At 39.0% G+C, this 23,209-nt stretch overlaps 1 protein-coding gene across 3 annotated transcripts in view; it reads left to right on the forward strand.

Moving 5' to 3' along the window:
- Positions 1 to 22,353, forward strand: part of LOC113073041 (protein FAM19A5-like) — a 169,216-nt gene extending 146,863 nt beyond the window's left edge. For 2 of the 3 annotated variants that reach the window (XM_026245912.1, XM_026245913.1), the window contains exons 4-5: positions 19,423 to 19,549; positions 21,921 to 22,353. In XM_026245912.1, coding sequence (XP_026101697.1) covers positions 19,423 to 19,549; positions 21,921 to 21,994 — 201 coding nt within the window. In that variant the 3' untranslated portion in view covers positions 21,995 to 22,353. The remainder of the gene's footprint in view (positions 1 to 19,422; positions 19,550 to 21,920) is intronic. The other variant, XM_026245915.1, reaches the window with a different exon arrangement.
- Positions 22,354 to 23,209: the final 856 nt, after the last annotated feature.

A 23,209-nucleotide genomic window follows, 5' to 3' on the forward strand; every position in this document is an offset into this window, starting at 1 on the left:
GATTAACACCTCTGTTTTTTCTGAATTTAGCAGTAAGAAATTACTCGTCATCCAATTTTTTATATCGACTATGCATTCCATTAATTTTTCAAATTGGTGTGTTTCACCGGGCTGCGAGGAAATATAGAGCTGCGTATCATCAGCATAACAGTGAAAGCTAACACCATGTTTCCTGATGATATCTCCCAAGGGTAACATATAAAGCGTGAAGAGTAGCGGCCCTAGTACTGAGCCTTGAGGTACTCCATACTGCACTTGTGATCGATATGATACATCTTCATTCACTGCTACGAACTGATGGCGGTCATATAAGTATGATTTAAACCATGCTAATGCACTTCCACTGATGCCAACAAAGTGTTCAAGTCTATGCAAAAGAATGTTGTGGTCAATTGTGTCAAACGCAGCACTAAGATCCAATAAAACTAATAGAGACATACACCCACGATCAGATGATAAGAGCAGATCATTTGTAACTCTAAGGAGAGCAGTCTCAGTACTATGATATGGTCTAAATCCTGACTGGAAATCCTCACATATACCATTATTCTCTAAGAAGGAATATAATTGTGAGGATACCACCTTTTCTAGTATCTTGGACAGAAAAGGGAGATTCGAGATTGGTCTATAATTAACAAGTTCTCTGGGGTCAAGTTGTGGCTTTTTTATGAGAGGCTTAATAACAGCCAGTTTGAAGGTTTTGGGGACATATCCTAATGACAATGAGGAATTAATAATAGTCAGAAAAGGACCTATGACTTCTGGAAGCACCTCTTTTAAGAGCTTAGATGGTATAGGGTCTAACATACATGTTGTTGGTTTAGATGATTTAACAAGTTTATACAATTCTTCCTCTCCTATAGTAGAGAATGGGGTGCTCCGATCACAATCGGCCGATCGTTAATGCGCATCTCGTCAGTAAAGCCGGTTTTCTAATCAGCGGTTAATTCCATCAGGTGCGTGATTTCACATAGAGCAGCTGTTACTACACAGAGCCGTTGTTAACTGAGAAGATGGGCCAATAAACGCTGAAAATTAACGTGATTTGCGCATCTTCTCTATTAACAACGGCTCTGTGTAGTAACAGCTGCTCTATGTGAAATCACGCACCTGATGGAATTAACCGCTGATAAGAAAACCGGCTTTACTGAGGAGATACGCACAACGATCGGCCGATCGTGATCGGAGCACCTCTAGTAGAGAATGAGTGTAACTGTTCCTCAGGGGGTCTATAGTGCACTGTCTGATGTGATACGGTAGCTGACGGCTGAATGGTTGCAATTTTATCTCTAATAGTATCGATTTTAGAAGTAAAGTAGTTCATAAAGTCATTACTGTTGTGGTGTTGGGAAATGTCAACACTTTGTCGAGGCTTTATTTTTTGTTAATTTAGCCACTGTATTGAATAAATACCTGGGGTTATGTTTGTTTTCTTCTAAACGAGAAGAAAAGTAATCAGATCTAGCAGTTTTTAATGCTTTTCTATAGGATATGCTACTTTCCCGCCAAGCAATACGAAATACCTCTAGTTTTGTTTTCCTCCAGCTGCGCTCCATTTTTCAGGCTGCTCTCTTTAGGGTGCGAGTATGCTCATTATACCATGGTGTCAAACTGTTTTCCTTAACCTTCCTTAAGCGTAAAGGAGCAACTGTATTTAAAGTGCTAGAAAATAGAGAGTCCATAGTTTCTGTTACATCATCAAGTTGTTCTGAGGTTTTGGATATGCTAAGGAATTCGGATACATCAGGAAGATAACTTAAAAAGCAGTCTTTTGTGGTAGAAGTGATGGTTCTTCGATACTTGTAACAAGAAGTAGAATTTACAATTTTGGCTATATGAAGTTTACACAGAACTAAATAATGATCTGAGATATCATCACTTGGCTGAATAATTTCAACACTATCAACATCAATTCCATGTGACAGTATTAAATCTAGAGTATGATTTCGACAATGAGTAGGTCCTGAAACATGTTGTCTAACACCAATAGAGTTCAGAATGTCTATAAATGCTGATCCCAATGCATCTTTTTCATTACGACATGGATATTAAAATCACCAACTATTAAGACTTTATCTGCAGCCAGAACTAACTCAGATGTAAAATCACCAAACTCTTTAATAAAGTCTGTATGGTGCCCTGGTGGCCTGTATACAGTAGCCAGTACAAACATAACAGGGGATTTATCATTAACATTGGTTTCTCTGGATAATGTTATATGAAGCACCATTACTTCAAACGAGTTATACTTGAAGCCTGCCCTCTGAGAAATCCTGAAAACGTTGTTATAAATTGAAGCAACTGCTCCCCCTTTGCCTTTTAGACGCAGCTCGTGTTTATAACAATAATCTTGGGGGGTGGACTCATTTAAAATAATGTAATCATCAGGTTTTAGCCAAGTTTCTGTCAAACAGAGCACATCTATATTATGATCAGTTATCATATTATTTACAAAAAGTGTTTTCGTAGAAATGGATCTGATATTCAATAAGCCAATCTTTATCATTTGTTTATCCATATTGCATTTGTTTTTTATTTGTTGAACCTCAATTAAATTGTTAACCTTAACTTGGTTTGGACGTTTTTTGTATTTTCTAGTTCGGGGAACAGACACAGTCTCTATAGTGTGATATCTAGGTGAAAGAGTCTCTATGTGCTGAGAATTAACTGACCTCTGTGACGGGAGGCAGCTAGCAGACGGTCGGTTTAGCCAGTCTGTCTGCTTCCTGACCTGGGCCCCAGTTAGTCAAGTATAAACACTAAGACTATGTGCCATATTTCTAGACAGAAGAGCAGCACCACCCCAGGAGGGATGAAGACCATCTCTTTTAAACAGGTCAGGTCTGCCCCAAAAGCTCGTCCAATTGTCTATGAAACCTATGTTATTCTGTGGGCACCACTTAGACATCCAGCCATTGAGTGATGACAATCTGCTATGCATCTCGTCACCACGGTAAGCAGGCAGGGGACCAGAGCATATTACAGTGTCTGACATCGTGCTTGCAAGTTCACACACCATTTTAAAGTTATTTTTAGTGATCTCCGACTGGCGAAGTCGAACATCATTAGCGCCGGCATGAATAACAATCTTACTGTATTTACGCTTAGCATTAGCCAGCACTTTTAAATTTGCCAAGATGTCAGGCGCTCTGGCTCCTGGTAAACATTTGACTATGGTGGCTGGTGTCTCTATATTCACGTTCCGTACAATAGAATCGCCAATAACTAGAGCACTTTCATCAGGTTTCTCAGTGGGTGCATCACTGAGTGGGGAGAACCTGTTTAATGTTTTGATCGGAACAGAAGAGCGGTGTTTTGACCCACGACTACGCTGCCTCACCGTCACCCAGTTGCCCTGCTGCAGGGGCTCTGCTGGAACCGGACAATGTACAGGAATCCCTGAGCTAGACGCATCCAAAGCCGTATCTAGAGCCCTAACATTCTTACTGTCCTCAATTAAAGTTTGGATGCGTGTCTCTAATTCTGAAATCTTCTCTGTCAGCCTAACTATTTCCCTGCATTTATCACATGTGAATCCCTCATCAGCGACAGAGATAGATAAACTGTACATGTGGCAAGAGGTGCAAATAACAATTTTAGGAGAAGCCATTACTCACCGTGCTTGATGAAATATTCTTACTGCGGTAGTTTGATGAACTTGTGGAAAACTGCAGCGTGAGAGAGGAGAGGAGAGGAGAAAAGAAAACGCTAATGACAAGCTAACGAGTGCTAACGCTTTGCAGGTGTACTGCAGTCACGGAAGAGTGAAGGTCAAAGTTAATCTGATAAGATTGATCGGTAATATCAGAAATATGGTGTGAATTAAGTTATATTTTACAATTAAAAAAACAAACAAACAAACAGACAGTGATAGTAAGAAAGATTATAGAGAAAAAAATATAAAATAAAAACAGCTACAAGGAGCTATGATTAGCTACAGAAGGCCAACAGGAAGTAGAGAAAACACTGTCCAACAGCGACACCAACAGGCCTGGGTCCAGGTTTCGATCGCTCAGTCAAAAAAAATCATGAGCTTCCCTGCTTCAATGAGCTATTTATTCACAGCAAATAAATAATATATAGAAAGTTACATTTTCACTAACATTGATCTACCGCTTGTTTAAGCACTCTCAAAAAATAAATTAATATGTACAACTATTGTTATAATCACTGAAAATGATCATTTTAAATGAATATCATACTTTAATTGTACATATATCTGCGTTTTATTGTTTATGATGAGAGAATTTGCAAGAGTTTGGAATTAATTCAGCGAACGCATGCACACTCAACAAAGCAATAACTCATCTGAATGCCTCTGATTGGCCCTTGCATTCCAAAGCTAAACAGAATTGTGTGAGATTGGTTAAAATGTGCAACGCTGTAAAAATGCCTAAAATAAAAATAAAAATACAGTGCAACATGAGCATATCTTAATTTAATGCCGCAATCGACACTATCTTTTCATATTCTTAATTCAGAAATTACTAGTAAATTCACAAATTGTATTTAAATTAAACATTTAATTAATGTGAAATTCGGAAGTAGAAAGTTTTAAATTGTATTTTCTTGTAAAATTGTTTGTTTTTATTTAAATCTTAGAAGAAAAAAAATATAAATAAAATGTATTTTGGTCAGCCTCTGCCAGTAGGTTAGTAGGTGAGTGTCATGTGAGGAGGAAAATATTCCTTTAAGACAAAAATCTTTCCTCTTTACAATATAAGTCAAAATAAACTGTATACTGTATGGTCGAACAAATTATTCTTTCAATTTTAAATGTAATTTCTTTAATTGTTCTGCTAGCAATATACAAATTTGTGTTAAAGTTTGCGGTAATTCATATGTAATCCATTTGTTAAAATTTTGCTAGAGAGTAATACAATTCTGAAGCAGGAGCTAGAAGGTAAATTTCTCCAGTGTATTAGCAATAGCACACTTTTGTCCTCATCACATACACTCTTGGGTTATTTTATCACTATCCAGTGTTTATTTTCATCCTGATTATCTTTGTTGTTCCGTATTTGGACATAGTAATGTTTTCAGCACCTGCTAAATCCATGAATATCTTCTCCCCATGCAAGTGTCAAGAGTTCATTATTATGAATTAAGCAGCAGCCCATCTTTGCTGCATTTGGTGCCTTTTTTCAGCCTGGAAGTAAACTATTTAGTAGATGTTGCTGAGTGTTTTCCATGGCAGGTGCTCAGAAATGCAACAGTTTTCAAGCATTAGTTAGATTACAACTGGATTGTAATATCTTTGTACATCATAATACAGTTGAGCATCACACGTTCAAATGGATTATTCTTGCACCAGGCCTATTGACCAGAGCCACTTTTTGGACCAGCTGGTTTCTTGGTCTCTCAGCCAGGTTTCTCTTTTGTTTTTTCTTTGTTAGGCACTTGATATCTGGTTAGAATTGACTAGAGACCAGCTAGATGATCAGCTAAACCATCAAAACATTAGCTTGGTCAGGCTTACTAATCACCTGCATTTTTATTTTATTATAATAATTTTTTTTTTTTTTTTACATGAAAAATACTTTTTACAGGAGATTTCCACCTCAGAATTTTTATTGTCTCAATTAGTCACCCTGTTGTCATCTCAGATGTATAGTCCTGAAAACAGAAATATCTCATTTGATGATAGTTGCTTTGCTCTTCTCATACCATCTATTACATTCCAAAGAGCTCTGTTATGACTGAGCCAGATTGCCATGGAATGGAACAGTTAAACAAGAAAGATTTGACCCAACATCCACCTTTGTGTTTTGCAAGGTTTTTGAAGTGTCAGTTTCAATTGTTTCATCCCCCTGCTTTATATGGACTCATAGAGTTTTTCAAAAAAAAAATTCTAAAATCTTAGTTTGTGCTCCACAGAAGGAAGAATGAAATACACCTGTGATGATAAGAGGGTAATCAAATGTTAAATAAATGTAAATAAATTGCAAGAACCTTCTTTTGCAATTCCCAAAACTATTGTTTCTGACTGTGATGCATGGATGGATGGATGGGTAGATAGATATAAAATTGTATTAAATAAATGCATAGTTGAGCCATGAAACTCTAGATGGCGCAGACTGAAGGGTATTAATGTAATTCATGATATTTATAGTGTTAAACAACTTGACACAAGATTGGTTCATGTTGCATATGCAGCCAATGAGCTTGCTACTTTACATTTGAAAGGCTGGTTGGCATTCACTAGAGTATTTGCAGCATGCTTTCAGAGTTCTTCAGAGAACTTCAGAGTCAAGTCTGAAGTTTTTAACCTGGAAGGGTTAAGATGTAACATTAATGCACAGCCAGTTGGTTATGTTTTAATCAATTGCCATGTTCAAAACAGCTTTTCTGTAATCAAATTATATAATAAGAGTCTAATACCATGACACATGAGGAAATATTTCACACTGATATTACAAAACCAAATAAGTTTAAAACCAAATGAAATAAAGTTTCGTTATGATATAAGTCAGGGGCATTCAATCAACGTTCCAAGAGGCACGCCTCTATCTTTTCCTAGCAGAGGTCTGGACAAAAATAAATAAATAAATAAATAAATAAATAAATTTAGATACATGCAAGGCCATTTGACGTTTGTGTGTGTTTGCTCCTGAAATCTATACTGTTTTAATGTTTTACTTAAAAGCATTATCTACTAAAAACAACATAGCTACAATAATCAAAACATTTTCATATGGAGCAAAATAGATACATAAAGTTTTCAAAGTTTAGGTTCTACCCTAGCCATCTAACAATATATTTTTCCCTTTATAATTAGGCTACATTATGGTTCTTTTGAAAAAAAATTTTAGCCTAAAGATTAATCACATCTGATAGATAGTAAGAAAAACAACTTAATGCCATTTCATTCTTAAAATCCGGCACTGCAATATTCAGTAGCTGACTCAGAGTAATAATGTTGTGCTCATTCAGCAACCTACTAAGTCTGTTAAATCCAACCGAGTGCCATAGATTAAAGGCTCCTTGAGTAACTAATGAAGATAATGTGAGGTTTCCGGTCGTTGTACATCAAAGAGAGTCCAAACTTGTAAAATGTCCTTATAAAAAATTGGCAACATGGAGGTGCCAAATTTTAGGGGATCCTTCAAAAAAAGTGCTTTATCCAGCCCCAACACTGGAGAACTACTTAAAAGTAGGCATGAAACAACACGCAAGCTCCAATTCAAAGGTCTAGCCCAGGGGTTCCCAAACTTTTTAGCCCGCGACCCCATGATAAATGCGCTGCTGCCCCGCGACCCCCCCCCCCCCAAAAAAAAACAAACACCTCTCGTCGCGTGAAATGTACAGCAAATCGATTTTATGCCCAGTCTCAAAGTACACTAAGTTATATTTTATTGTTCTGCGTGCAAAATCAGTGTTACAATTCTGCATGAGCTGCTCGATATCCACCTGTTCTCTCTTGGAAAGTAACTGTGCAGCTATGTTGGGTTGAACTCGTTCATTATTCTGCCATCAGGAACCAGTCGAGTAAGTCTGAGCTGCTCACACGCGTGCTCCCACCCGTACCCACCCGTACACACACACACACACACACACACACACACACACACACACACACACACACACACACACACACACGCGCGCGCTAATCCGCTAGATGTGTCACTTTATGCTTTCCATGGTGACGCGTCATTGCTTGTCACGTGACATACCACAGCAACAACAGAGCTGAATGAATGATCTGCTTTTGTCATTTTTCCTTTTTTTATTCAAAATATTAACAAATTTGTTAGATATGGCATGAAATAGCTGATATTCCGATTGTCAAATATATGCAAGTGGAAGTGTTTTGTTGTTTAAACACCTTTATAACGATCGCATTAGTTGAGCTGTATGCGCGATGGGCGCCGCCATCTTAGTTTGTGCCGCAGACGCAGTTCAGAGAATCAGATCTGTGGGATTTACAACACGTGAATTCATCCACTTCTCCCGAAATACATAAAAGTAAGTGGCTGGTGAACTGGGAGAATAATGGAGTAAACTTTAAAGTTACTTACACAATGTGTATCTGATATGAATAAAATGTGTCTAATTATAATGAAAAAGATTATTATTGCCTCTTCCTTTGACATCAGTGTGTATTTTACAAACTCTAAATGTATTGTTTTTTCTAGTACTTATATGTCTGAAACCTAAAATAAACATTATGTGGTTGAAAACACTGAAAAGTTGTGATGACAGCTCTGAGCGCACTTGTCTCTGGCTCAGCGCCAGCCAACTCGCGAGAGCACATTTGAATTTCACGTCATGCACTGACCGGTGTGGTCGTACACTCCAGGGACTAGCCTAGACTGATCACACCGGTGTGATCGTAGGTGCGATGCGAAAGAGTTAAATTAATTGAAACAAAAATATATAAAGCCTATATCGAAATCATCTCGCGACCCCTGCGCCGGGGAACCACTGGTCTAGCCAACAGTCTTCGCACAAATTGCAGACAAAAGGTTGCCAACCTGCTTTGGAGATGTATGAGTCTTTGCCCACCTTCCTCCTTAGGCAAAAACAAATTTTTTTTTTTTTTTTTTTTTTAATCCAATGTAATCGACCCCCCAAAAATGTCTACCAGGACATCCTGAATTTTTTTAATCAACTTCAAAGTAGGATCCACACAAGTAAACTTTCGCCATAAGGAAGACGCCGCCAAATTAAAAAAAAATAAAATATGACAATTTTATATGACATATTTAGAGACAAAAACTTCTGTTTCATCTGTGTCCTTTGACTTTTTCAAATAATCCCTCCCAATAATTTTGTCTCATCACCTAAAAAGACTTTCCCCCAACATAAACCATAAGGAAGTCTTGGTTTTCCATTTTCCCAGCTTCCTAACAATAGTACTTTGGTTTTATTCCAATTTATATTAGCAGAAGATAAAACTTAAAATTGTCCAAGCAATTCAGATAAAATCTGTACATTACTACTGTTACGAATATGCTCAAGGGGGAAATATGAATAATCAATCATAACTAGTTAAGATAAATTATAAATATTTCGATCCGCTGTAAGTTTTTACTTGACCTCTCAGTGTCAACTGTCTGTCAGTTCTAAGAACGTTAATTTCCTGGTTAAGGAAAATTTATTTCTTACCATACAACACTACTCAGAGCATGTAGCAAATATCTGCATGATTGGGGACTTCAGTTATGAGCAAACAATGAACAACCTCAAGTGTTATATGAATAAGATTTTATTACCTACATAAACACTTAAACTAGTCTAACATACACACACACACACACACACATGCATATGTTTGACATAGGAAAAGGGTTAAAGATTAAGAAAAGAAATAAAGACGAAGCTATGGTACAATTTGATATTCAGCAGATCTACAGCTTGAAGGAAACATCAGATTATTAGTTCAAACAGACCTTTGTAAAAGGTGCATATGATACTTAATAGCCGCGTTTCCACTGGCGAGCTTAAACCGGGCGTGCTAGTGCGTGCCAGAGCCAGTCGCGTTTCCACTGTCACTTCCGAGACTTCCTTGGGGGCAACGGCCAGGTTTTTTTGGCCCGACGAAATCCTTGGGCCAAAGCGGGCCAGCTGGGGCTAGAGGAGGGGTTATGAACAAAGGCGGAGTTTCTTCGCGTCTAGAGTCTGCGCTGCGGATCATTTCAGAAAGATAACAGCTTTAACACCGGTATTAAAGACTTTTTAAAATAAGTTGAGCTCAAAACTGTTTGAAATAACTAATCACTAAACAAGGCAGAAATATTTATAAGCGATGTAAAAGACTATGCACGCTAAACATTAACGTTACCATAGTAAACATGGTAAATATGATGCTTGGATAAATCAGACGTCAGCTTCTTTTTCTCTATCACAATTGTGTATTTATTAAGTAACATTTTATCTGTCGTCTCGTTTTGTGAGTTTAGCTCCACGTTGCATATCATCAAAATATAATAATGATTTTTGTTCGGGAGCTTTTATAAAAATAGAGAGCGTCTGCACTGCGGATCATTTCAGAAAGATAACAGCTTTAACACCAGCATTAAACACTTTTTTTTTTAAATAAGTCAAGCTCAAAGTAAATGTGACGGCTACTGTGGCTAATAAACAGAAACAGACACGACTGAATAAGCAGGCTATTTTCATAAGCGTTAAAAATAAATAAATAAAATAGAAATAAGTGTATTTATGTGTGATTAAATTTGAGTCCTGATAAATTAAATCAATATGATCAATGTATCACTTATTCTACATCGTTGCTTTTGAATTTGAATATATAACAAAGCATGCAAACAACAGCCGCTTTTATCATCTTCGTTTTGTGATCGCGCATGTTCCAGTGACTTATTTCTTAGTTTTCTGATAACTTCTCTTTGTTGGTGAAATGATGAGGTTGCATGATGTTGTTCTGAGAGGCATGTAAAGGGCGTGTTTTAGTGATGCGCAGCAGAGCTTCAGGCTCCACTGTGGAAACCCTGCGCTATTCTGGCCTTGGTGCTACTGGCCCGAGGCTATGAGCCCCGCCCGGCCCGGTTTAAGCCCTGGCTCGCACTGGCCCTAAAGTGGAAGTGGACTAAGTTTTATACTTCCACATCTTGCCTGTTTGAAAAAGAGTCCTGATGCACTTTGGGGCTCCAGTTGGTCCCTACTGAAGTGACTTTATGAGGAAATACCAGTTAGAATCAGATAATCTTGATGAATGAAGAGTCAAGACCGAAGCCTGGCACAAGCTTATCGTGGTTTTGAGGGCTCTTAACTCAGTATCTTCTCCTGGAATTCCAGAATCTAAAGAGAACCAGCCTGATCTGGTGATCAGTGATCCATATAGGGGGATGATGTCACACCCTCAGGATTTGAGTGAGCCAATGAGGAATGGTACCTTTTGGAGGGAAGTTTTACAACTCTTTGTCTCTAGTCTGGTGTCTTGCATATGAAATTAGATTGGGGGGTTCAAGAGAAGAGTCTTCAAGATTCTTATAAAACGAATGTGTTGCATAGGGATCAACATATAATATACACTCTCATTTACATCATGAAAATATGAACTCTAGATACCATATATATGAGGTTATATTAACTAGTGATCCATCATAAGCATGTATAAAACATATACAATACTCAAAACACAATATATAAAAACAGTAAGAGCATACACAATTTCCTAAAGTATATGTGAATTAATTCAATGAAAGGTTTTTCTATGAATTAATTAGAGAAGAGTCCCTTTTATGTGCATTATGTGTCTGCTTTTAAGAGACTTGAGTTAAGAGTGGCTTAGCAACATTCTTGGCCGTTGTAAACCTAGTGTTATCAGAAAGTGTCCCTTTGGTTGCTAGGGGACCAGAGGCCTGTTCTGTCCATTTTGAGGTGATGTCTTCCTTTTGGGGGAAGGGTCCATATTCCCTTTGGTTAGATGAGGAGGCATTAGATATTATTTGTTAAATGTAACAAATAGTTGTGTGTCTGATTGGTCAAAATGCTAAACTACATTATAATAACTACTATATCATCAGCATACAAAAAATAAATTCCATTGCAATTTGGCAACGATATAATATGAAGTTTAATTCTTATTTGCTGTAATAAAGGCTCTATGGCAAAGAAGTAGAGCAATCCAGAAAGAGAAGACCCCTGCCTAATACCTTTACAAGCTCCAAAAGGAGCACATAAACCAGCTCAAGAATACTCTGAACATCACTGTAGAGAACTTTCATGTGATCTATATATTTTTTTTACAAAATCCAAAAGCCTCCAAATCTCTCCATAAACATGCTCAACATGATCAAAAGCTTTCTCTTGATCCAATGATATTCAACCACAGTCTAAATTGAGACATCAAGAGTCATCAAGAAGATCTCTAATCAGGGGAACATTATCAAAGACTGATCTAGCAGGGACATGGTATGTCTGGTCAGGAAGTATCACTTGGTCTACGACCTCTGCCAAATGATTAGCTAAAACTTTATAGAGCAGCTTGTAGTCACTACACAGGAGGGACACTGGCTGCTAGCATTTGATATCCATCAAATCACCCTGCTTGGGTTGTAGACTCAAGACTGCTCTGTGGCAATTCAACGGCAGCAGCTCCCCGGCTAAACTGTCATTCAGTACCCCCAGTAAGCCTTCTCCAAGCCCTGACCAAAAAGACTTATAAAAGTCAACTGGCGGACAATCAATTCCTGGTGTTTCCCCTGCTTCATACCTTGGAGGGCTCCACACAATTGTTCCATGGTCAAGGCACCATGTCCATTTTTCCTTTCCAAACTGAAAAAGAACCTTGACGGTGCATCCATCTCATTTACACCTAGAAAACGTGACCTGACCAGAGCACCCTGTGGTTTAATCCCAAAAAGAAATGGTCAGATAACTGAGTCTTCTTATTTATTTATTTTTTATAAGAGACTCCACATTACTTTGATTCCCAGGCAAGTGAGCCAATTCTTGAAATGTAAAAATTTCAGTCCCTTAGATCAGCGTTAACTCTCTAGTGAGGTTCTGAGAGTATTGTTGACAATATTGTTTTAATTGGACTTTCTCAAAATCCAACCATTGCTGCAGTGTTCCAAAATAATTACCTGTAGTTTTAAAAACCATCCCAAAACGTTTTAACGCCTTCTTTAAAACAAATATCATCCAATAAAGAGGTATTTAAATGTCAATAAGCACTCTTTGGCTTAATAAAGTTTAAAAAGATACAGTACTGCACCATACTATGATCTGAAAGACATGATGGAGTAATAAAATAACTCTTAACAATACTAACGTGATGTTTAAAAACATAAAACCTGTGCAGACTTGCCAATGAAATCATGTTATTATGAGCATGAGTCCAAGTGTATTGTTTTTGTTGTCCATTAAGCTGTCTCCAAATATCAATTAATTAATGTTTTTATTAACTCAACAAGATGTTGATGTGAAGGTAAATGGGGTTCAATTTGATTTCATTGTGATTAAAGTGTGATTAAAATCCCAACCATAAATAAATATCCATCAACACCAACATTTTGTTAAATATAAAAAAAATAACATTCTTTGAACAGTTGAAGTTGATATATTTACACACAAATAAAAAAAAACAAATACAACATTTCCAAAATAAGCCATTTGTCACAGATCAGTCAGACTCTTTCCCCAGCCAATCCCAGCACACCAGAGTACTAATCACTGGCATCTGATCTTAATTCATTCCGATCTCGTGACTACACAGTGGAAGTTACATCTAATCTTGTTACTAGCATTGACAGTATTGACTTACTGTCTGCTTACCTCCTCTCTCCTTCTCAAGCGAATATCTCCTCCATACTCCTTCCAAAGCAAGCTCCAGCGACTACACAGAGGTGTGTGCTCCTCCTGTTCACCACTCCATCCTCGTATACTCCTGTATGAAAGAATTCATTACTCATCCAAGTCTCCAAGTAATCCTATTCATTCACAGATCTGCTCACCTGTTTACCTCTCAAGTCTTCTCAATGCTCTCCTGTGAAAATGAAACCATTCCTGTTTATACTGACCTTCTGCTTCCAAGTATACTTGTTACAGAAGATCAGACACAAACAGTCCTCACAGGATGAGCAAACCCGATCCCTTCCAGGAACTTGTTGACTCACTCCTGGGGGTGTAGCTACATCCATCGGCTCCACCAACCTATTCAGTATCACCTGCTAGGATGAACCCCTCTCAAGCTACTGCTAACGCTAGTGTTTTCCAGCCCTGTGGTCAGACCAGCACCCTTCTCTGGCACGGTGGAGGAATGCAATGGGTTCTTGCTGCAATGTTCACTAGTCATACACAACCACGATTGTATACTACGGAACACTCTAAAATCACCTTCATTATCTCTTTACTCATAGGTCCTGCCCTATGATGGGCTGAAACCATTTGGATGCAAGCCAGTCCCGCTATGCGATCTCTGGTGAACTTTGTAGCCAATTGTAGGGAGGTTTTACAATCTAAAGCAAAGACAAATTTACCATTCATCAATACTCTCTCCAGTTCAGAACCCTAGCCACTGCCAGTGAATGGAATGAAGCCTTACTCTTAACGGCTTTCCTTCAGGGTCTGGAACCCTAATTATGACTCCAATTAGCAGCTTATGATGAATCTCCTCAGGCTAGAATGTTTCATCCAGCTAGCTATCCAATGTTCCAACCGTGTTCAATCCTGTCTCCAAGATCGGTCTAATGTCAATCCTACTTACCATATCCGCCTTCCTGATATCAGTAATCCTCCTGAAACCGAACATGAACCTATGCAGATGGACACCTACTGGTTGAAATCAGCTGAGCGGAAGAGAAGGCTGACCCAGGTTCTCTGTTTGTATTGCAGTTCAGGTGGGCATATGATCCTGGCCTGCCCACTTCGTCCTCCACACCCGGTGGTAAGTGCCATTAAACCATCTCCTATAAAAATTAATCCACTCATCATTACTGCTAAACTTACTGCTGCCCTTGTTACTATACTATTGTTACTTTGACATGTCAGACACAGTGTGGGTCCCGTGCAGCTTACATTGGGTCTACTTCATCGTGAGTCCATCCGACTCCTAGTTCTGGAGAGTCCCTAGCTGGTTCAACATAACCCTGTTCTTTCCTGGACCACAGGGATAATCCTATGGTGGGGTGATGGCACCTTCCCCGAGTGCTTCCCAGATCTTCCCCTTTCTCCCGCCAAGACTCATGAAACCCTTGTGGTGAATACCAAGTCCATAGAAAGCCCCCTGAAGAAGTGCTCGGTCAAGATACCACCCTGCTATACTTTGTTCAGTGATTTGAATTCTGTCACAAAAAGGCATCCCAATTACCACCTCACTGACCCAGGGATTGTGCTATTGATCTGATCTCTGGTAAACCAGTGCCCCATGGCAAAATCTTTCCTCTGTCACTGCCCGAACAGAAGGCCATGGAGGAGTACGTGGAGGAAGCCCTCAAGCAGGGCTATATATTCCCATCAACATCCCCTGCTGCGTCCAGTTTCTTCTTCGCGGCAAAAAAAGGAAAGAAGCTTGCATCTCTGCACTGATTACCAGGCATTGCACGACATCACAATCAAATTCCATTTTTCTCTTCCCCTCATCCCAGCAGCATTGGAGCAACTATGTGGGGCCACCATTTTCACCAAGTTAGATCTCTGCAGTGCATATGACCTCATCCGAGTACACCACAGAGATGAATGGAAGACAGCCTTTGTGACCCCTACTGGCCACTACAAATGCCGTATGGCCTTTTCAATTGCCCTTCTGTCTTTCAGGATGTGATGCATGAGGTACTTCGGAAGTTCCTTCACCGTTTCATTATCGTTTATATAGATGACATACTCCTCTACTCCCAGAGCTTGGCTGAGCATCGTCAGCACGTAACAGCAGTCCTGAGATGATCAAGACAATTTCAACTCCCTAAAATCAGAAAAATTTACCTTCCACCAGCCCTCTGTAATAGACAACACAGGCATTCACATGGATGAGGGGAAGATAGAGGCAATTTCTTCCTGGCCAGTATCCACAACCATCAAGGAACTTCAAAGTTTTCTAGGATTCTCCAATTTCTATTGCCGCTTCATACAGAATTACAGCTCCATCACTAGTCCATTAACCAACCTTCTTAGAGACAAGCCCAAGACTCTGTCCTGGACACCAACTGCCACCGAAGCCTCTGCTGCCCTCAAAAGAGCCTTCACCAGTGCTCCGTTCCTCGTTCAACCTAACCCTGCACTGTAAAAAGTGTTTCCCTATATTTATTCAGTAAAATTGTGTCAAAAATTTACAAGCAATATTATTAATTAAATTTAACACATTTTAATTAAGTAGAAATAATCATTAAAAATGAGTAGAATAACATGAAAAAAATAAGTAAAATTTACTTAAAAATATTGATTTAATTGGACAAAAATCAAACAAACAAAAAAACACTATGCTAAAGAATACTATGTTATGCATGCCAGGCCAGTAGTTGGCGATCATGAAACACCCTTCGAAAACATTATATGCATGCACATGACATCAGCCTTTTTACAAATTATCATTTTTGTTGCTTACATAGATATGATAAAGGCATCATGTTCAAAAGGTTGTAATGCCCCCAAAACAGTTATTGAAGACACCTAAAGTTCACAAACCGAATCACTGAATGAAAAAAATAATAATAATTTGCTTACCATTGTAGTGGTCAGTATTTGCTTTAGTTGGACTCTTGACCCTTAAATTTTTAAACAGATTTTCTTTTGTTGCTAGTTGTGATATAGCAGCTAGATAAGCCAAGAAGGAAATGCGACCACGTGGTGTTATTTGTTTTTACATCATCATTTGGTCTGAGTTGGGTGTGTTTTATCAATAACATGTGTCCTGTGATTGAACAATATAAGCTCTGGTGTTTTCAGCATTATCAGAGAAATTCTTAGAAGCACATCTGATCAAAACCTTGTTAAAAAAGGAAAGCGTTTTCATTTAGACACACAGACATCAAGAATCAGCCTGAGAACCTCAACAATGGTGACCATCAAAAAGCATGTTGCACTGCATTCTGGGTGCCACCAATCAAAACTCATTTTATGGCTCCCATCATGCTTTGCGGCATGAATAAATAATGAGCAACAATTCTATAGTAGCTTGTTTTGTGATTCTTACAGTTCGTCTGAATATGCTGTTTGTCACCATTCTTGAGATTTATACGCTGGTTCTTGATGTGACTGTGTGTCAAAAGAAAGTTCCCCTTTCTCTGTTTTAAACAGAATTCTCAAACTCTGGTTTATACTGAAAATTCCACTTTTTTTATTTTTTTTTGCTGAAACACAGGGCTGCCATAATGAATGTTACATTGTCTCAGAGACCCGACTCTGAATGAGTTCAGATATACAGGAAAAACAAAGATGATGTAATAGCATAACCAACACTACCTGATCATCTTTATTCTTAGTTTGTCTAGCTGTTATAACTGAGTTACAACAGCAATGCAAAACGTAATATTAAAACATCAAGGGTCAAGAACACAACTAAAGCAAACACTGACCACTGTAATGGTAACCAACAATTTACCCTTTGATTCTGTTTGTGAACTTTAGGTGTCTTCAATAACTCTGTTCGGGGGGCCTTAAGACACAGCCTTTTGAACATGATGCCTTTATCATATCTATGTAAGCAACAAAAATGTTAATTTGTAAAAAGGCTGATGTCATGTGCATGCATATAATGTTTTTGAAGGGTGTTTGATGATCGCCAACTACTGGCCTGGCATGCATAACATAGTATTCTTTAGCATAGTGTTTTTTTGTTTGTTTGTTTTTTGTCCAATGAAATCAATATTTTTATGTAAATTTTACTTAATTTTTTCATGTTATTCTACTCATTTTTAATGATTATTTCTACTTAATTAAAATGTTTTAAATTTAATTAATAATATTGCTTGTAAAATGTTGACACAATTTTACTGAATAAATATAGGGAAACACTGTTTACAGTGTGAGCTCCCTTTCATGGTCGAAATTGATACCAACAGGAATGGGAGCTGTTCTTTCCCAGTGGCAGGGGAATCCTCCTAAACTCCATCCATGTAATTTATTTTCACATAAGCTAAAGGAGAAAAATTATGATATCGGTAACTGAGAACTACCTGCAATCAAACTTGCTCTAGAAGAGTGGAGACACTGGTTGGAGGGAGCGGCTCATCTTTTTTTAGTTCTGATCACAAGATTCTACAATACCTTCAAGACGCAAAACACCTGAATCCCTACCAGGCCAGGGGGGCTTTGTTCTTCACCAGATTCAAGTTCACTATTTCCTATAGACCAGGTCCCACTAATATCGAAGCAGATGCCTTGTCCCGTATCCATACTTCGGAGGAAGCAGTTGAGGAACCAGGAAGAACAATCCCCACTCATGTCAGCCCCATCCAATGGATAACTCCTCCAGTCACCACTGATGCTCTCGCCACTCTACCGGGCTGTCCCCCAGGACATCGGTATGTACCACGGATACAGCGCACTTCTCTCATCCACACCATGCACTCCTCCTTGGGCACTGACCACCCGGGGCCAACACCACTCTTTCACAGCTAAATGACCGCATCTGGTGGCCCAACATGGAAAAAGATGTGAGAAGGTTGTCCTGAGTGTGCCATCTCCAAGAGTTTCCATCACTTTTCTGCTGGCAAACTGTACCCATTACCCATACCAAACCATCCATGGTCACACATGGGAGTCGACTTCATCACCGATCTAACCCCATCTGACGGTAACACATTTATTCTATATATTATCGATTGATTCTCCAAGTTCTGTCGCTTCATTCCACTCAAAGGTCTAAATACAGCTCTGGAGACAGCAGAACTCCCATTCAACTGGGTCTTCAGGCAATATGGCATTCCAGAGGACATTGTGTCAGAACGTGGTCCACAATTTATACCCAGAGTATGGAAATCTTTCAAGCTCCTTGGCGTGATCGTAAGTGTCTCCTTCGGCTATCATCCCCAATCTAAGGGACAAACAGAATGAAAAAAATACAAGAAGTCTGACATTTCCTACGAACCTTCTGCCATGGCCACCAGGACTCATGGAACCAGCTCCTGGGCTTGGCCGAGTACACCCAGAACTCTCTACGTCAACCATCAACTGGTCTCACTCCCTTCCAGTGCGTGCTTGGTTACCAACACCCGCTATTTCGCTGGTCAGGAGATCCCTCAGATGTTCCCGCCATTGATTACTTGTTCCAGGAGAGCGAGAGAGTCTGGGACAATGCTCACCACCATTTACAATGGGCAGTGCACAGGCAGAAGATGACAGCCGACCTTGGGATCCACAGCCCCCACTTAACAGCTAGGTTAGAAGGTTGGACAGCCAGACAGCTTGTGACATCAGACTGCGCCTGCCCTGCAAGAAGTTAAATCCCAGATTCGTCGGTCTCTTCACCATCCTGGAACAGATTAATCCAGTCACGTATAAACTGCATCTCCCACCACAATTTAAAATCCATCCCACTTTTCACGTGTCACTCCCTAAACCCGTTCACTCCCCTATGTCCACAGAGCCTGACCAGACAGAGGAACCCGCTCTCTTATTGCTCCTGGAAGAAGGATCGATATACAAGATCAAGGAAATCCTGGAATCCTGGTGCCGTGGTGGTAGATTGGAGTATCTGGTACATAGAATGCTCTTGGGTCCCCAGAGACGATATCCTAGACCCTGTACTTCTCTCAGAAGTGGGCCATGGAAGAGGGGGTACTGTCACAAGATTGGTCAGGTTCATTCCCCAGCCAATCCCAGTGCACCCCATCTCCCGAGTACTAATCACTGGCACCTGATGTTAATTAATTCTCCACTCAGCCACCATACATAAGCACACACCTCAGCTTCATTCACCGTCCGATCTCGTGATTACACAGTGGAAGTAACATCTGATCTTGTTACTAGAATCGACCGTATTGACTTACTTGTCTACTTACCTCCTCTCTCCTTCTCCAGCCAACATCTCCTCCGTACTCCAGCTCCAGCGACTACACAGAGGTGTGTGCTCCTCCTGTTCACTACTCCATCCACGTATACTCCTGTATGAAAGAAGGAAGTCGTTACTCATCCAAGTCTCCTCCAAGTAATTATATTCATTCACGAATCTGCTCACCTGTTTACCTATCAATTGCTCTCCTGTGAAAATGAAACCATTCCTGTTTATACTGACCTTCTGCTTCCGAGTATACTTGTAACACTTTTACATTCAAAATCTACCTTTAATAACCTCTTCAGCCTAATAAGAGTGTGGGCTGAAACTCATAGCAAGAAGAATAGCAACTCCACCACTAAGTGAAGTATTATGACTTAGGACAGCAATCCCATTCCATTCTACTTCCCAGTCAGCAGCATTACTAAAATCAATATATGTCTCTTTTAAAGGAGTAACATATATATATATATATATATATATATATATATATATATATATATATATATATATGTGCATATATATAGCACCATTAAAATTTAGAGTGGCAACCTTAACATGACACATACATACAAAATAAAAAAATAAAAAACCTGCCCACAGGAAATTCCTCCTCTTTCCGTTTCATCCCTGTCATGTTATATCTGCTTTCTGTGCATGTCTAACAATCAGAGATTTACCAGACTTCTTCCTCTTTAACGGGACTCACATATATTCTTCACAGTAGATTGTAGGACATTATCGAAAGCATGTCTCAATGACAGCTACCGCTGACTGAACATTACACAGTCCTGAACCAGAAAACAGCTATTAATTATTTAGCAGTAGTTACCGTGATCACAGGTATATCATCATCATATTTGTCATCGACTACTCTTACTCCTAAAACACCATGAACCTCATCCGAAGATCCTGCTACATCAGGTTCAGCGTTAACCACCACATCGCTTATGCCTACGTCACCACCAGCTGACGGGTTGTTCAAATTTTTTGCCTGACAAGCACGTATTAAGTGACTGGTTTTCCCACAATTAAACCATTTCATTTTGTCAGTTGTTGTGTAAATAATGTAATCATACTCATCGGCCCGAAAGTGCAAGGACACATCCAAGTCAGCATCATCATTCATGATATAAACAAAACGTCTGAACGAAACAACATGTTTTAGTAAGGCCGACCCTCTGCTTATAGGGATCTTTTTAATGGGAGAGGCCAGTTTGCCATAATGAGAAAAAAAGCTGTAGCTAATATCTTATCACTTAAGAACAGTGGTATATTGGACAATGTTACTTTATTTGATGGTGTAGAAAGTGGAAGCACAGGGGTAAAAAGCTTATCAACGACTATCCCTTCCTCAACTAGTTTGTTTTCCTTTTCAACAGTGCTAAGAAATATAACAGTAACATTATTTATCCTAGAGGCAGACAGAATACTTTCATGTCCAACAACCTTGCCCACTGCCAGGCAGCATTTCTCTACACTTACTGCTGACATCACTTTCACTCCATGACACCAGGGCAGTAAACTCAAACACTGCGAGCGTGGGGCCGTCATGCTCCCAGTAAAACAGGTAGCATGCAGCCCAAAACAACTATTACTTAAAGCAAAAAACACACAAACAAACTAAGAAAAAAAAAACAGAAAGAATGAAAAAGATTCACTCACAGAAACCACTGCACTCGCACTCAGTAAGCACGCTCACCCAACAATTACACCGGAAGCGAGAGAGAGAGAGCTCACGGAGCTGAAAAAGCAAAGCATTTTTGCCTTAAATAAACATACTAGAGGATATAGCGTTGAAAGATTTTTACCATAAATTTTTACCATAAACCTCAGCGCTTGTTATGTGATTCACTCCACTGTTTTGACATGCTGCTCACTTAAAATTATGTGTTATGTTATGGCTCGTGGTCCAGACGGATGCTGGGGTGAAGATGCAGTCCACCTTTTGAATATAAATTATATAAGTATTTAAGAATAAAAGACTTGAGTTGCTTTTAAAATGTTCAAGAGTCCTTTTCCTTGAGTCAATTCAAGTTTGTAGTCATTCCTTTTCATTTCATTTTCCTTGTCTTAAGTCTATAAAAGTACGATTCAAGTGCAACTCTAACTTGAGTGCCCATTTCTGTCTCTGATATCAGCCACCTTACCCAGCACAACCTATATATATCTGCTATGTTTTTTTTTATTTTTATATATGTTATTTGTGCAGCAGCAACATGTCATAAATACTCACAGCACTGTATTGCCATATGCACTGGCAGTAGCAAGTTTTCGTACTTGCTTGCAGCACCAGCAATAATCTACAACTACAGAAATAACCAGCAGCAGCTATTCAGCAGCAGCAGCGTAGCAGATCTGTTCCGCTAAGACCATCACCAAGCTAAAATCCTCTGAGAGTTGTCATGTTTGAAATAAATAAACATTCAAACAAACCCAATATTCATTCAGTTTTCATATTATCGCTACACCCCTGGAATTGCACAACTGATTTTGATTTCCTGTGTGTTTCTGGTTGATCTAGGTGTCCTAACAGTGGGAGGGGTTCCTGGAGCGCTACCAGATGAGGCCTCTTGCAGCTTCACCCACCTGCTGTAGATACTTGCTATATCTCATCGGCTTTACACCTGCCTCTGCCTACCTGTCTGTGTCTTGGCTTTGTAAATGGGCAGCACTCCCTTCTGCCACGGAGAACATACTCTACGTTCACAAAGCGCCTCATGGATGGTGGTACAGTAGGAGCCTTGAGGACTTTCAGGGCACAGCACAGGACAATGAGACACCTACCCTGTCTGAGACTGAACCAGACACAGGCTTTATGGGCTCCACGAGTGTTTCTGACCTGATATGAGACTGTCATCTTAACTTCTCTGTGAAAGCTTTCTGCTGGAAGATGATTTTGACGCTCATTTTTTACAGACCAAAGAGGAAAAATAATACGAAAAAACAAAACAAAAAACGCATTGATTACATGAGCGTGGACTAAAGGACAGAATTGAAAGGGAAAATTTAGGCAAAGCAAAAATATATGTATAAACCTAAATGTAGAGAGCGATAGATATAGATATAGAAAGACTATGCTATACAGCATTGGTCTACAAATGGAATGCTGACATGGAACATTAAAATGACTGGATCAACCATACCCATTTATCAGAATCAGAGGAAAACCTTTAATACTTTAAAGGAATTTCCTTGAACTGAATTAACCACTGTATTTCAAGGATAACAAGGATATAGATACTGTACACATAAAAAACGTCAACAAATTTAATTAGAATTTTTCAGTAGCAACATTTTGGATGGTTTGCATTAAGCATGAAAGCTTAAATGGAAGAGAACCCCTTTGCTTATCGTCAGAAAATATTAAAAAATGAACCTAAAAAAATGTCATTTCTGATTACCAGGAGTGAAATATGTCATTATATGTATTTTGGCCTACAAGTTATATATTTAACAATTTTATATGTTGTACCTTTGTAGAGAACCTTATTTAACATGAATAACATTGTGGAAATGACAGATATAGAATGTGGGTAATGCTCTACTCCATAACCCAGGCCTGTCTTAATGTTTATGTTCAAACTCAAGTAGCAAATTTCCTTTTACATGTTCAAAAACATGACCACAGATTCTTAAAATGGACAAAAAACAAAAAACAAAACAAAAAAAAAACACACAAAGCAATGATTTACTGCAGAAAAGTGAACATTCAGTACCACATATTACAATCATAAAAACTGCTTTTAGTTTTTGTATTATAAAGGTTTGGAGAAAACACCTTCTGTTTGGGTTTTCTGGGATTGAGTTTTG

This window comes from Carassius auratus, unplaced genomic scaffold, assembly GCF_003368295.1.
Source record: "Carassius auratus strain Wakin unplaced genomic scaffold, ASM336829v1 scaf_tig00011275, whole genome shotgun sequence".
Taxonomy (NCBI): Eukaryota; Metazoa; Chordata; class Actinopteri; order Cypriniformes; family Cyprinidae; genus Carassius; species Carassius auratus.